The sequence below is a fragment of the Pimephales promelas genome, chromosome 2 (genome assembly GCF_988280905.1).
Source record: "Pimephales promelas chromosome 2, fPimPro1.hap1.1, whole genome shotgun sequence".
In the NCBI taxonomy this organism is placed as follows: domain Eukaryota; kingdom Metazoa; phylum Chordata; class Actinopteri; order Cypriniformes; family Leuciscidae; genus Pimephales; species Pimephales promelas.
Window position 1 is genome coordinate 18,789,609 of NC_142770.1, and position 13,907 is coordinate 18,803,515.

Here is a 13,907-nt window from a genome sequence, read left to right on the forward strand (position 1 = left end):
TTTCTTCAACTATTCTCGTTCTAACTCATGATTATTAATTCACAAGTTTCTGTCTCTTAATATTACAACCCTAAACATTATGTTCTCTGTGTATTTTAATTAATCTGGATCGAATCTTTTGTCTAGTGCTTTTCTTTTTAAAATTAGTAAGAAGTGTGAGACTTATTTCTAATATTTGTTATACAAATTATTAATCATTGTTAATGTTAGTTAATACAACTAACTTGATGCCTGCAAGTGTGTGTGATCGTGTTGTTCATCAAGTGACCAAACCAGTGGAAAACTTCATTTGCACAAAACCATGCTTGTGTTCACCACGAAAAAGAAAACCACAAAAGTCAAAGATATCTTTAGATTTATTTACATTTGTTTTCTTGACTTCAAGCGTTGTCAAATTGCTGTAAAAAAATACTAACTAGCAGAAAATGTCATGATTTAAAAAAAAATGTTTTATGTGTGTGAGATCTGAGCATTTCAGCGCACTTATAATAGAGAAAGAAAAAATATTATACATAACCAGGATCTCCACTTAAACAGCACCAGAATAAAGTGTCACTATAATACACACTGCATATTTAGATACAAAGCAGAAAACTCATGAATGGAAATGGAAATTAAAATCCACATATTTAAAATATAATAACAGCAAATTTTATTTTTTAGTTTGTAAAAAAAAAAAGTATGTAGGTACACCTAACGTGTATCACATGCATTGTCTGTAGACAGTAGTGGTCTGCTCCTGACTAGGTCTGGTGTTTCTGGAGCACATGAAGAAATCATCTTCAGCACACTGAAAGAGGACCATATTATATATGAACGACCATATACAGTATATTAGACATAATGAACAGTCAGCTGGTCATAAACATTTCAGATCATTTAATGAATCTTGTGTTTGAAGTTTCACTGTAAGAATCAGGATAATAAGATAACATATATTAATATTGAAGATGCATCTCACCTGTGGATTATTCGAGTTTTGAGCAGCAGATTTTCCAGTTGCATCAATTAAAATCTTCATCAAACCTGAAACACACTGAATATGAAACATCACTGAATTCACACATTACAGTCCGAGAGCCGATTCACAGAGAATGTGTTTTACTGAGAAAAATGTGAGATTCAGGCCTGGGGAACGAAAAAAGTTTCTACAGAAATGTGTTTTTTAAAGTTGAACTCTTTTTGAGGAACTTTAAGAACGACATGTCTCGCACGAGAGCTGCAAAAGAAGAATTTAGTGTTTAGTGCGTGTTTACATAAAAAAAGCAACAAAAACAAAGTATCGCAGTGGAATAGAAAAACACGTTCTGTGTGAACCGGCTACATTTGTGTAGATCTAGAGTTCGTCTCCTTGTAGTTCACTGACACTTTTACTGTAAAACATGAACAAACCTATTAATGCAATGATCAGAAGCACATTCAGCAGGACAGATATGATGATGGTCATATTTCTCCATGGTATCTGCTGTTGTGGAGTGTCTGTAATATTATTTTGGACAAAGTCTGTAAAAGGTTTATAGTTCAATCTTTTGGTTTCAGTCTTTAACAGAATAATACAACTATTATTAGTTCTTCATACAGTATATTAAATATGGACTCCATCATGTGGTTTATAAAGACATGAAATGATAAAATAACTCACCACTGATGTAGATTTTGGTGCCGTTGTTGAATTTTAGTGGTTCACTAGTTTTCACACAATAATAAACTCCTAATTCATCAATGGTGATATTCTTGATGAACAGACGACTGTTAGTTTTCACTGAGTATTTGTGTTCATAGATGCTGTTTTCATATTCGCCTCCTTCATATGTGTTGCTGAAAGTGCGTAAAATCAACTCTGGAGGATCCGGCAATTTCAGTTTGTACCAGTAAATCTCCTTTATATCAAGATCACAGGTTATATTCACATCAGATCCTAAAGTTACTGGTGTGTTTGTTAGACTCTCTGAGGCTTGATACAACATGAACAGATCTATGACAGAAAGAAATACACATTTATTAAGATATAAAATCTAAATAAAACTGATTTAATGAAATGTGTCATGAGAAACTCACAGATCTGCAGCTGTATGATCTTCATGATCTGATCCAGATGAATAATATCTGCTATAGTGATCATCCACACATCTCGTACTGTGAGAGGAAACACAAACCTCGACCACACAGACGAGAGGGGAAGTCAGAGTTGGGCTTCTCTGACAACATCATCATTCTTATGTTTAAATCAACAAGTAATTAGAAGATATAGTTTGTGTTAATATGCCAGTGTGTTTTATTTGAATGCACAAATGTGTGAATTTTGATTTGCTCCTCAAAAAAACATATTCTTTATATAACCATCGTAATATAATATCATCTAATGTTAACAATGTTAATGCTGGAGCTGTTTGTTCGCCGCTTCTCTGCCTGCTATTCCTTCTCGTGTTCCTGTTTTGTTTGTGTTCACTGTACCTCTACCTCTGGACAGCCACTTGGGCACCTCGTCAGTTAGTCGCTTGCTGGTCCGCGTTCATCAACGTGTGCCGGCTAATTCTAATTCTAGCTGCATTAGCGGCTAACCCAACTGCCTCAGGTGTCTCACAAGGTTCAGGGACGAGACACAGATGTCACTTTCAGGAGACATGGCGACCAGGTGAGATCTCGGGTTGTAGAGGATGAGCTTGTTAAAGAAACTGACTGTTCAGGGACTGACACGTCGATTCAACCCTGTACACCAGAGGAGGAAAAACAAGCCGTTCCTGATCCTTCTCAAGAGGGCTGTGGAGGGGTTACAGCAGTGGCTCAGAGTCCACGCCACTCATCCAGAAGTAGAAAACCACCAAAACGTTTTGACCTGTAATACATGAAACATACACCCATTGCAAGAGCACTACGGTATAGGACTGTTATGGTCTTATATATATAAATACAATGCTTATTTTGTTCTTTTATGTTGTTGGTAAAGCCAATAATGTTTCGTGCCATGTGCGGGTTTCAGGTTGAATCTCAATGTACCTTTGTTTAAAGGTGCTATATGTAATATTTGAGGTAAAAATATAAAAAAAAAAATGAGCTACACACATCAAAATAATGAGAAGAAATAAGTGCAATGATGTCATTAAAAAACTGACAAGTTATAGTGCTGCCGAGATATTAACCTGAATTAGCATGCTAAATTACTAGCCCCGGCCCGGCAGGTGTCGTAATACCAGTTTCGGCCATGGGAGGCGGTATGCAGGCGGGCAACATTACCACCAGCCAAACTGCAGTACACAAGTAAGCCGCGCCGGCTTGTGTGTACTTGAACCTGATGTCAGTCGTGTGGAAATACAGGCCACTACTACATTTCAGTTCAGGGAAGAGTTCAAAAAATGATTGGTCGACATTATGCATGAGGAATACATTTTGGTAAGTTGTAGCATACCGTATCTTTCAACAGTGTTCGTGTTCTTTTTCCATAGTAGAGACGATCGGTTCACATGCGCTAGGGATCTGTAGTGTAACATTTACAAGCGCCAAAACTGTATTTATTCTTTGAATTGCGTAATAAAATTAACAGAATCTGAGAGCTTAACTAACCTGCTTGCTAAGTGTCAATTGCGTGTGTCTCACGGTGAATTCACGGCGCTAGCTTGATCAACATCAGCGAATGCTGTCTGTCAAATTAATTCACTAACAACAAAAGTGTAATATGAACAAAACGAATACCGTAAACTTTAAATAATAGCCCAGGCTTTTATTTTCCCATATCGTCGAAATGCACCAGTGTTTCAAATGTTTGCAAATGCAATCAAATGTTTTTGAGACAGTCTTCATCATGAGATGGTCATAATGAAGACTATGAGGCGGTCTTCATCATTTAGTGTTGAGATGTTGTTCATTGAGTCTCTGATCTCTAAAAATCTCCAAATGCTCCACGTGAAACTGCGGTCTTCCAACCTTTTACTATCGTGTCAAATGATTTGAATAATATGCGAGAGAAAGAGAGAGCAAAACAGCGCTCGTTTGTGTTGTTTGAAGACGTGAGAGTGCGCGCGGCCGCGGCACAACTCACTTTCTGGAGGTATACTGCCCCCATCTGGTATGGAATATGGAATATGATTTGATTTTATGTGCAAGATGGCATCTTTAAAAGGAGGGTAATGTGATGTATTGTATTGTAGCAAGTTTTGCATTTGAGACAGGAGAGATTCTGTAGCTGAAATGCTGGGAATGTTGGGAAATGTTCGGGGGCGCGTTACTGAGCAGAATAAAAAATACAGAGTAAAGTTGTGGTCCAAAGACATTCATTCTGTCTCACGTGAATTTTTTCGAATAGATACATCACACAGTGCATAGGAGCGCCATTGTGGCAAAATAATTATTTTAAACAGGATTATATCCTGGGTGTTGACGTTTGGAATATTTTCAAACCAATCGGAGGCTAGCTAGACCCTTCCTCCTCCGCATCTCATCTCCTCCCCCTCCCTTCCGTGCTTCCTGAAATAATTGTGAACGTGCATTTCGCTGACTGCATAGTTCTAGCTAATTATATCCTTGTGTGGGTTTGGCGAACATAAGCGTCAAATTAGAAGAAAAAAAACAATTTAACGTTACCCACCTGTCCAGCAAAAACAGAGCAACCTGAATGTCGGACTGGAAGCCCTTCTGCCGCCGGAGTTCTCGCCATCGTTCAAAAGCTTTGCTACCGATGTAAATTCGTAACTTCTTTATCCGACTCCTTCTTTTTTTAAATTTGTTCCTCAGAACGACGTCTCTTTGGTCGTGTGTCGCCCATTTTTCAAACTTCCCTCTGATGCTTCTCTCTCCTTCACACACACACACCCTTCATGTGCACGCGCACTAACCCCTCAGACCCACCCTCAGACACTTCTTGTCAGTGATTGGCTGGAACACTGTTTGTTAGGTTTCGTGGTCCGGGTAGGACATGATTGTTTTTGTTGCCGTTTGTGGAGCCTGTGGTGTCTACAGAGACCGCGTTTTTTTACAGTGTGTTTAGGAGACAGGCAGCTAGCCGATAGTGAGGAGACGTTTGATGTATGTGACAAAAAATGTTTTGGCCCCACATCGCTTAGAGAACCTTTAAAATCTCCTTTAGCTTGATAAAACTTTATAAATAAACAAATAAATATTTGAAAATATATGGTACATGGACTGCATTTATATAGCACTTTCACAGACCCAAAGACCACCAAAAGCGCTTTACATATTGCCACACATTCACTCACACACGGCGGTGTCAGCCATGTAAGACGCCACCCAGCTCGTCATGAGCAGCTGGAGTTAGGGGTCTTGCTCATGGACACCTCGACACTTGGTCAGGTGGAACTGGCAATTGAACCACCAACATACCCTACCCTACAACAACCCTACATGAACCACTCTTTATATCAGTATGTATGTATTAAAATATATGTGTTAAAATAATGAGAATTTGTAGAAATTAAAATAATCTTTTCATTTGTTTTTACTAAAGCAATTGTCTTTATGTCCTCTATGAAAAAAACAAAAACAAAACAAATGAGTTCGATCAAGACTACTGAACATTGTAACTTTAGCGCATAGCTGTCACCCCCCTTTTTGAGGATGGGGGTTAAAATCTATTATTCAAACTTAAATGGTTTTAATTCAAGAATGCTTTGGAATATATTCCCAAGTTTGGTTTTGTTTGAAAGAAAACACTCAGCAGATTATTGCTGAAGTGAAAACAAAGTTATGGAAGTTTAAATTTACAGTATATCAAATATACTATACTGTATATTTTTTATTTTATATAAAATATACATTTTACAAAATATTTATTTATTTATTGAGATTTGAGGTTTTTTGAGGTGCACTCTTGTTGACCACAGGCTGTTGAATTATTAGAAAAATAATGCACACCCGAGGTGGTAATGCGGTCAAGACGCGAAGGGGAGTTGGAGACATTGATAGCAGACGATGGGGGCACACTTACGACTCGCTGAAATATTCGAAGACCGACTGTTTCCATCGACTGTAGCAGGTCTTATTAAACACCAACTGTGAACACAGACTGAACGCGCTGAACACGTGTTTGGGCATGATCAGTCATAAGTATCAAATTACATTCATAACTGGCCTTAGTAGGCCTTAAGTGTGTCCCGGCTTTATGCAGTTATTAATGCAGTTATTAGAGAGAGAAAGAGAGAGAGAGAGATGTTGAAATAATGACACAGAAAAGCATGTGTGTCAATATTATTATTTATTTATTAATTAAATTCGTTTTAATTAATTCGTTCACTCTTGTTTTCTATAATTGACAGTAGATGACCCAATAAATGAAACACACAAAGCCCTTTTAACAAGTAGGCCTATCAATAATTATTTATTTGTTATTTTATCTGGAATAATTAAGAAAATCCAGGCAGCAGGACTATCAATTTATTTATATAGCCTATAGATAGGACTACATAATTTATTTATTCAATTAAACTGTATGTGTCCATTGATTGTGAAGTTGCAGATCAAGCGCATGGTGCTGCATGTTTTTATCTTGTTATGAATTGTATCCTATTTTCCGTTATTACAGTTATTACTGCGCAGTGATATGGAACTGTGATGCGGTCAAACCTGCCTGAAACTACTTTAGCCGTACGTTTCCCTGAAAATAATTGCACACCTTGCACATTCTCAACCAATCAGAATCAAGCATTCAACAGCCCTGTAGTATAACATTAACATATGCATAATTGTAACCATATTGAAGAAGACTGTGACATAGATACTGAGGCGATTGAATCCATCTGCAGTAATTTATTAATACAGGTGAGCCAGCATAAAACAGCAGACATAAAACTCAAAAACAGCTCACAGACAAGGGCAATCCAAGAATAGTAGTTTAAACAGGAAGAGGTCAGGGGTCGTGGCTGAAGTTCAGAAACTAGTTTAGAGTCCAAGTCAAAATACACAAGCAAGCATGAGAAAACAGGTCAGAGATAGAGTGGGTCAATCAAGACTTCACAAAATTACAATGAACAGAACAGTCCAGATAAAGGGGAGCTGATGGGGATAATCGGCCCGGGGATAATCAAGAGATGATGAGCAGGGAAGGATCATGGGAAATGTAGTCCTAGTACACATGAGAGAGGGATTTGATGCAACCAGGAGGAGGCATCGCTGAGTGCTCTGTGACAAAGACATATTGTGTTACTTTATATTTTCATGTAACATATCAGTGTTTGTGTTGAGTCTTGAGGTTGTTCGAAATCCATATCTTGAAGATTTCGTCGGTCTGTACTGTGAAATTGTTTCAAGTCGTCTCCATTTCTTGCATGAACAAACATCTTTAAGAGTCCTTAAAATGAAATCAGATTTAACATTAAATTAGTCGCTCAGACGAAAACATTGTTTAATCACCCAGATTTTTTATGGTTTTCTTTTTTCTGTAACATAACATTTGTAGTGACTATAAAGAGCTGTAACTGCAAGAGCTGTTAAAATATATTTTATAAAATGTAAAATAGCACACTGATATTATAGTGAGAATTCACGTTTGGAGACACACATGTATAATTTCACTAAAGATCTCACCTATGATCACAATGATCAGAACAGCGTTCAACAGAGCAGATATGAGGCTAATAATCTGCCAATGTGTCTGATTCCTCTCAATGATCTTCACCGCTGTCTGATTCTGGATCTCTGCAGTCGGAGTTGGTCCTGTGTATTCATTGAAGGGGTTTAATATTAATATTTCATATGTATTTATTTATTTGAAATTTATTCGAAGGATAGCCCCTTGAGATGTAACATCTCGTTTTCGAGGGGGTCCTGTTATTTGTGTAACAGTGATTAGTGTTGATGATCACTGAATGTTCACTCACCGCTGATGTGTATTCTGGTGCCGTTGCTGTATTTTGGATGACCGTTTTTGGTCACACAGTAATAAAGTCCTAAATCATCAATAGTGACATTATTTATGAACAGGCGATGATTACTCTGCACTGAATATTTCTGCCTAAAAGCTTTACTGTAGTGATGAATAGATGACGTTGTGGAAGAGAGTAATATGCCAACCGGAGAATCTGGAAGTTTCTGTAAAAGCCAATAAACCTCATTTACATAAAAATCACAGTTTATAGACACATTTAGACCCAAATCTGTTAGTTGATCAGTTAAAGTCTCCGCAGCTTCACACCATATGAGCAGATCTGCGAAATAAACACAACAGAAACACTAAATATGGATTATTATCATGTCATTAAACATTATAAATTATCTTGTAAAGAACAATCAGATATTGATAAAGTACATGAACTCACAGAGGTGAAGCTGCACAATCTTCATGATGTTAACACACTTCAGCTTGAGTCTTGTTTCTTTCACACGACTGTAGAGATGTACTCTGAGCTTTCAGACGGATAGTGTGATCTAACCGCAGTCAAGAGGAAGTCAAAGGCAGGTTTGCTCTGGTTTAGTTCTGTTGTCTATTGTTCAAAACTCAAACCTTGATCTTTACATCATTTATTGTCTTTAAAAAAATATTTATCTTTAATTCACTGGCAGGAAAAGGACTCAAGACACTGAGAACAGACCAATTTTCTTTTCTTTTTTTTCATGGTCATTCAAACACAAATATGAAGTTTTCTTCAACTATTCTTGTTCAAACTCATGATTATTAACTCAGCGTAGATGAGGTTTTCAGTGTCTGTCTCTTAATATTACAACTAACAATATTTATCCTCAATACAAGTGAGTTCTGTATGTATTTTAATTAATTTGGATTGAATTTCTTTTGCCTAGTACTTTTCTTTTTAAAATTATAAGAAGTGTGAGACTTATTTCTAACATTTGTTATACAATTTAATAATCTTTGTTTAGTTCTTAATGTTAGTACATTTTCAGCTGTTCATTGTTAGTTCACGTTTGCTCGGGTTCATTAAATATATTAACAGGTACAGCTTGTGTTTTTAATTATCTACTTCAATAAACTTCAATAAAAATTTAATGAGCATGAACTAAAATTAATAACTGCTGTTGAAGTCTTTCTTTTTTATTATTGTTAGTTCTTGATGGTTAGGTTTAACAAATAGCACATAATTGTAAAGAGTTATCATGGTGTTTCATGTCATGTTCATTTGGTTAAAGTTGAAACCGCTTGATGCCTGCAAGTGTGTGTGATCGTGTTGTTCATCAAGTGACCAAACCAGTGGAAAACTTCATTTGCACGAAACCATGCTTGTGTTCACCACAAAAACAGAGAGCAGAAGTCAGATATTTAAAAATATGTGAAAAATATTTACAAAAATTAATAGGCATGTAAAAAATATCTTCATTTACTGACATTTGTTTTCTTGACTTCAATCGTTGTCAAATCTCTGTCAAAAAATAAACTAGCAGAAAATGTCATGATTTCAAAAATGATTTCATGTTTCAGCCCCAAGAAAGCTTTTGTGGTTTATAACTTTTACTGCTGAGCATTTCAGCGCATTCATAACAGAGAGAAGAAAATGTTTATATTATTATACAGTATATAAGCAGGATCTCCACTTAAAACAGATAAAAAAGTGTTATCATACACACTGCATATTTACATACTAAGCAGAAAACTCATGAATGGAAATGGAAATTAAAATCCACATATTTAAAACATAATAACGGTAAATTTTAGATTGTAAAAAAATATATATATATATGTAGGTACACTTTATATTCCTAACGTGTATCACATGGTACATTGTCTGTAGACAGTAGTGGTCTGCTGCTGACTAGGTCTGGTGTTTCTGGAGCACATGAAGAAATCATCTTCAGCACACTGAAAGAGGATCATATTATATATGAACGACCATATACAGTATATTAGACATAATGAACAGTCAGCTGGTCATAAACATTTCAGATCATTTAATGAATCTTGTGTTTGAAGTTTCACTGTAAGAATCAGGATAATAGAGGAAATAATAAGATAACATATATTAATATTGAAGATGCATCTCACCTGTGGATTATTCGAGTTTTGAGCAGCAGATTTTCCAGTTGCATCAATTAAAATCTTCAGCAAACCTGAAACACACTGAATATGAAACATCACTGAATTCACACATTACAGTCCAAGAGCCGATTCACTGAGAACGTGTTTTACTGTGAAAAATGTGAGATTCAGGCCTGGGGAACAAAAAAAGTTTCTTAAAAGTTTAACTTTTTTGAGGAACTTTAAGAACGGCATGTCTCGCACGAGAGGCTGAAAAAGAAGACAGACGTGAGCGCAACAGTTAAATGAGTTTAGTGTGTGTTTACATAAAAAAAATGCAAAAGTATCGCAGTGGAATAGAAAAAACACGTTCTGTGTGAACGGCTACATTTGTGTAGATCTAGAGTTCGTCTCCTTGTAACACTTTTACTGTAAAACATGAACAAACCTATTAATGCAATGATCAGAAGCACATTCAGGAGGCCAGATAAGATGGTCATATTTCTCCATGGTATCTGCTGTTGAGGAGCGTCTTCTGTCTGATTCCTGTGGACCGAGTCTGTAATATTATTTTGGACAACGTCTGTAAAAGTTTATAGTTCAATCTTTCAGTTTCAATCTTTAACAGAATAATACAACTATTATTAGTTCTTCATACAGTATATTAAATATGGACTCCATCATGTGGTTTATAAAGACATGAAATGATAAAATAACTCACCGCTGATGTAGATTTTGGTGCCGTTGCTGAATTTTAGTGGTTCACTAGTTTTCACACAATAATAAACTCCTAATTCATCAATGGTGATATTCTTGATGAACAGACGACTGTTAGTTTTCACTGAGTATTTGTGTTTAGAGGTGATGTTTTCATTTTTAGGTCCTTCATATGTGCTGCTGTAAGAGCGTACAATCAACTCTGGAGGATCCGGTAATTTCAGTTTGTACCAGTAAATCTCCTCTATATCAAGATCACAGGTTATATTCACATCAGATCCTAAAGTTACTGGTGTGTTTGTTAGACTCTCTGAGGCTTGATAAAACATGAACAGATCTATGACAGAAAGAAATACACATTTATTAAGATATAAAATCAAAATTAAACTGATTTAATCAAATGTGTCATGAGAAACTCACAGATCTGCAGCTGTATGATCTTCATGATCTGATCCAGATGAATAATATCTGCTATAGTGATCATTCACACATCTCGTACTGTGAGAGGAAACACAAACCTCGACCACACAGACGAGAGGAAGTCAGAGTTGGGCTTCTCTGACAACATCATCTTTCTTATGTTTAAATCAACAAGTAATTAGAAGATATAGTTTGTGTTAATATGCCAGTGTGTTTTATTTGAATACACAGATGTGGGAATTTTGATTTGCTCCTCAAAAAAACATATACTTTATATAACCATCGTAATATAATATCATCTAATGTCAACAAGTCATCGGCGGACATGAGAGGACGCTGGTGTCGTTTGTTCGCCGCTTCTCTGCCTGCTATTCCTTCTTGTGTTCCTGTTTTGTTTGTGTTCACTGTACCTCTACCTCTGGACAGCCACTTGGGCACCTCGTCGGTTAGTCGCTTGCTGGTCCGCGTTCATCAACGTGTGCCGGCTAATTCTAATTCTAGCTGCATTAGCGGCTAACCTGACTGCCTCAGGTGTCTCACAAGGTTCAGGGACGAGACACAGATGTCACTTTCAGGAGACATGGCGACCAGGTGAGATCTCGGGTTGTAGAGGATGAGCTTGTTAAAGAAACTGACTGTTCAGGGACTGACACGTCGATTCAACCCTGTACACCAGAGGAGGAAAAACAAGCCGTTCCTGATCCTTCTCAAGAGGGCTGTGGAGGGGTTACAGGGGAAGTGCAGAGTCCACGCCACTCATCCAGAAGTAGAAAACCACCAAAACGTTTTGACCTGTAATACATGAAACATACACCCATTGCAAGAGCACTACGGTATAGGACTGTTATGGTCTTATATATAAATACAATGCTTATTTTGTTCTTTTATGTTGTTGGTAAAGCCAATAATGTTTCGTGCCATGTGCGGGTTTCAGGTTGAATCTCAATGTACCTTTGTTTAAAGGTGCTATATGTAATATTTGAGGTAAAAATATCAACAAAAAAAAGAGCTACACGCATCAAAATAATGAGAAGAAATAAGTGCAATGATGTCATTAAAAAACTGACAAGTTATAGTGCTGCCGAGATATTAACCTGAATTAGCATGCTAAATTACTAGCCCCGGCCCGGCAGGTGTCGTAATACCAGTTTCGGCCATGGGAGGCGGTATGCAGGCGGGCAGCGTTACCACCAGCCAAACTGCAGTACACAAGTAAGTCGCGCCGGCTTGTGTGTACTTGAACCTGATGTCAGTCGTGTGGAAATACAGCCCACTACTACATTTCAGTTCAGGGAAGAGTTCAAAAAATGATTGGTCGACATTATGCGTGAGGAATACATTTTGGTAAGTTGTAGCATACTGTATCTTTCAACAGAGTTCATGTTCTTTTTCCAGCTAGTAGAGATGATCGGTTCACGTGCGCTAGGGATCTGTGGTGTAACATTTACAAGCGCCAAAACGGTATTTATTCTTTGAATTGCGTAATAAAATTGACAGAATCTGAGAGCTTAACTAACCTGCTTGCTAAGTGTTAATTGCGTGTGTCTCACGGTGAATTCGTGAGAGTTTGCAGCTCTGAATGGCGCTAGCTTGATCAACATCAGCGAATGCTGTCTGTCAAATTAATTCAAACTAACAATAAAAGTGTAAAATGAACAAAACGAATACCGTAAACTTAAAATAATAGCCCAGGCTTTTATTTTCCCATATCGTCGAAATGCACCAGTGTTTCAAATGTTTGCAAATGCAATCAAATGTTTTTGAGACAGTCTTCATCATGAGATGGTCATGATGAAGACTATGAGGCGGTCTTCATCATTTAGTGTTGAGATGTTGTTCATTGAGTCTCTGATCTCTAAAAATCTCCAAATGCTCCACGTGAAACTGCGGTCTTCCAACCTTTTACTATCGTGTCAAATGATTTGAATAATATGCGAGAGAAAGAGAGAGAAAAACAGCGCTCGTTTGTGTTGTTTGAAGACGTGAGAGTGCGCGCGGCCGCGGCACAACTCACTTTCTGGAGGTATACTGCCCCCATCTGGTATGGAATATGGAATATGATTTGATTTTATGTGCAAGATGGCATCTTTAAAGGAGGGTAATGTGATGTATTGTATTCTAGCAAGTTTTGCATTTGAGACAGGAGAGATTCTGTAGCTGAAAAGCTGGGAATGTTCGGAAATGTTCGGGGGCGCGTTACTGAGCAGAATAAAAAATACAGAGTAAAGTTGTGGTCCAAAGACATTCATTCTGTCTCACGTGAATTTTTTCGAATAGATACATCACACAGTGCATAGGAGCGCCATTGTGGCAAAATAATTATTTTAAAGGTTCTCTAAGAGATCCTGGGTGTTGACGTTTGGAATATTTTCAAACCAATCGGAGGCTAGCTAGACCCTCCCTCCTCCGCATCTCATCTCCTCCCCCTCCCTTCCGTGCTTCCTGAAATAATTGTGAACGTGCATAGTTCTAGCTAATTATATCCTTATGTTATCCTTATGTACAGAGACCGCGTTTTTTTACAATGTGTTTAGGAGACAGGCAGCTAGCCGATAGTGAGGAGACGTTTGATGTATGTGACAAAAAATGTTTTGGCCCCACATCGCTTAGAGAACCTTTAAAATCTCCTTTAGCTTGATAAAACTTTATAAATAAACAAATAAATATTTGAAAAGGATATGTATGGTACGTGGACTACATTTATATAGCACTTTTACAGACCCAAAGGCCACCAAAAGCGCTTTACATATTGCCACACATTCACTCACTCACGGCGGTGTCAGCCATGTAAGACGCCACCCAGCTCGTCATGAGCAGCTGGAGTTAGGTGTCTTGCTCATGGACACCTCGACACTTG

General features: G+C 37.3%; 3 protein-coding genes across 4 annotated transcripts; all 3 read right to left on the minus strand.

Annotated features, from left to right (window-relative positions):
• Positions 1-698: 698 nt before the first annotated feature.
• On the minus strand, positions 699-2,098 carry LOC120479963 (uncharacterized). The gene is made up of 5 exons (XM_089117610.1): positions 2,059-2,098; positions 1,643-1,975; positions 1,393-1,503; positions 962-1,026; positions 699-790 (listed from the first exon to the last, which is right to left on the minus strand). Exons 1-5 carry the CDS (start codon positions 2,081-2,083, stop codon positions 704-706), a joined length of 621 nt encoding a protein of 206 aa, XP_088973736.1. The 5' UTR covers positions 2,084-2,098; the 3' UTR covers positions 699-703.
• A 4,643-nt stretch (positions 2,099-6,741) lies between these two features.
• Positions 6,742-8,340, minus strand: LOC120479944 (uncharacterized). Its single transcript, XM_089117578.1, has 4 exons — positions 8,265-8,340; positions 7,827-8,153; positions 7,534-7,662; positions 6,742-7,297 (listed from the first exon to the last, which is right to left on the minus strand). The coding sequence occupies exons 1-4, from the start codon at positions 8,287-8,289 to the stop codon at positions 7,155-7,157; spliced, it is 624 nt and encodes a 207-aa protein (XP_088973704.1). The 5' UTR covers positions 8,290-8,340; the 3' UTR covers positions 6,742-7,154.
• Positions 8,341-9,639: 1,299 nt separating this feature from the next.
• LOC120479972 (uncharacterized) lies at positions 9,640-11,195 on the minus strand. Of its 2 annotated transcripts, none has more exons than XM_089117560.1 (5): positions 11,051-11,195; positions 10,635-10,967; positions 10,362-10,496; positions 9,941-10,005; positions 9,640-9,757 (listed from the first exon to the last, which is right to left on the minus strand). In XM_089117560.1, exons 1-5 carry the CDS (start codon positions 11,112-11,114, stop codon positions 9,668-9,670), a joined length of 687 nt encoding a protein of 228 aa, XP_088973686.1. In that variant the 5' UTR covers positions 11,115-11,195; the 3' UTR covers positions 9,640-9,667. The 2 variants fall into 2 exon arrangements, with proteins under 2 accessions (XP_088973686.1, XP_088973682.1); XM_089117556.1 differs by having other exon boundaries at positions 10,362-10,472; positions 11,051-11,090.
• Between the last annotated feature and the right edge of the window lie 2,712 nt (positions 11,196-13,907).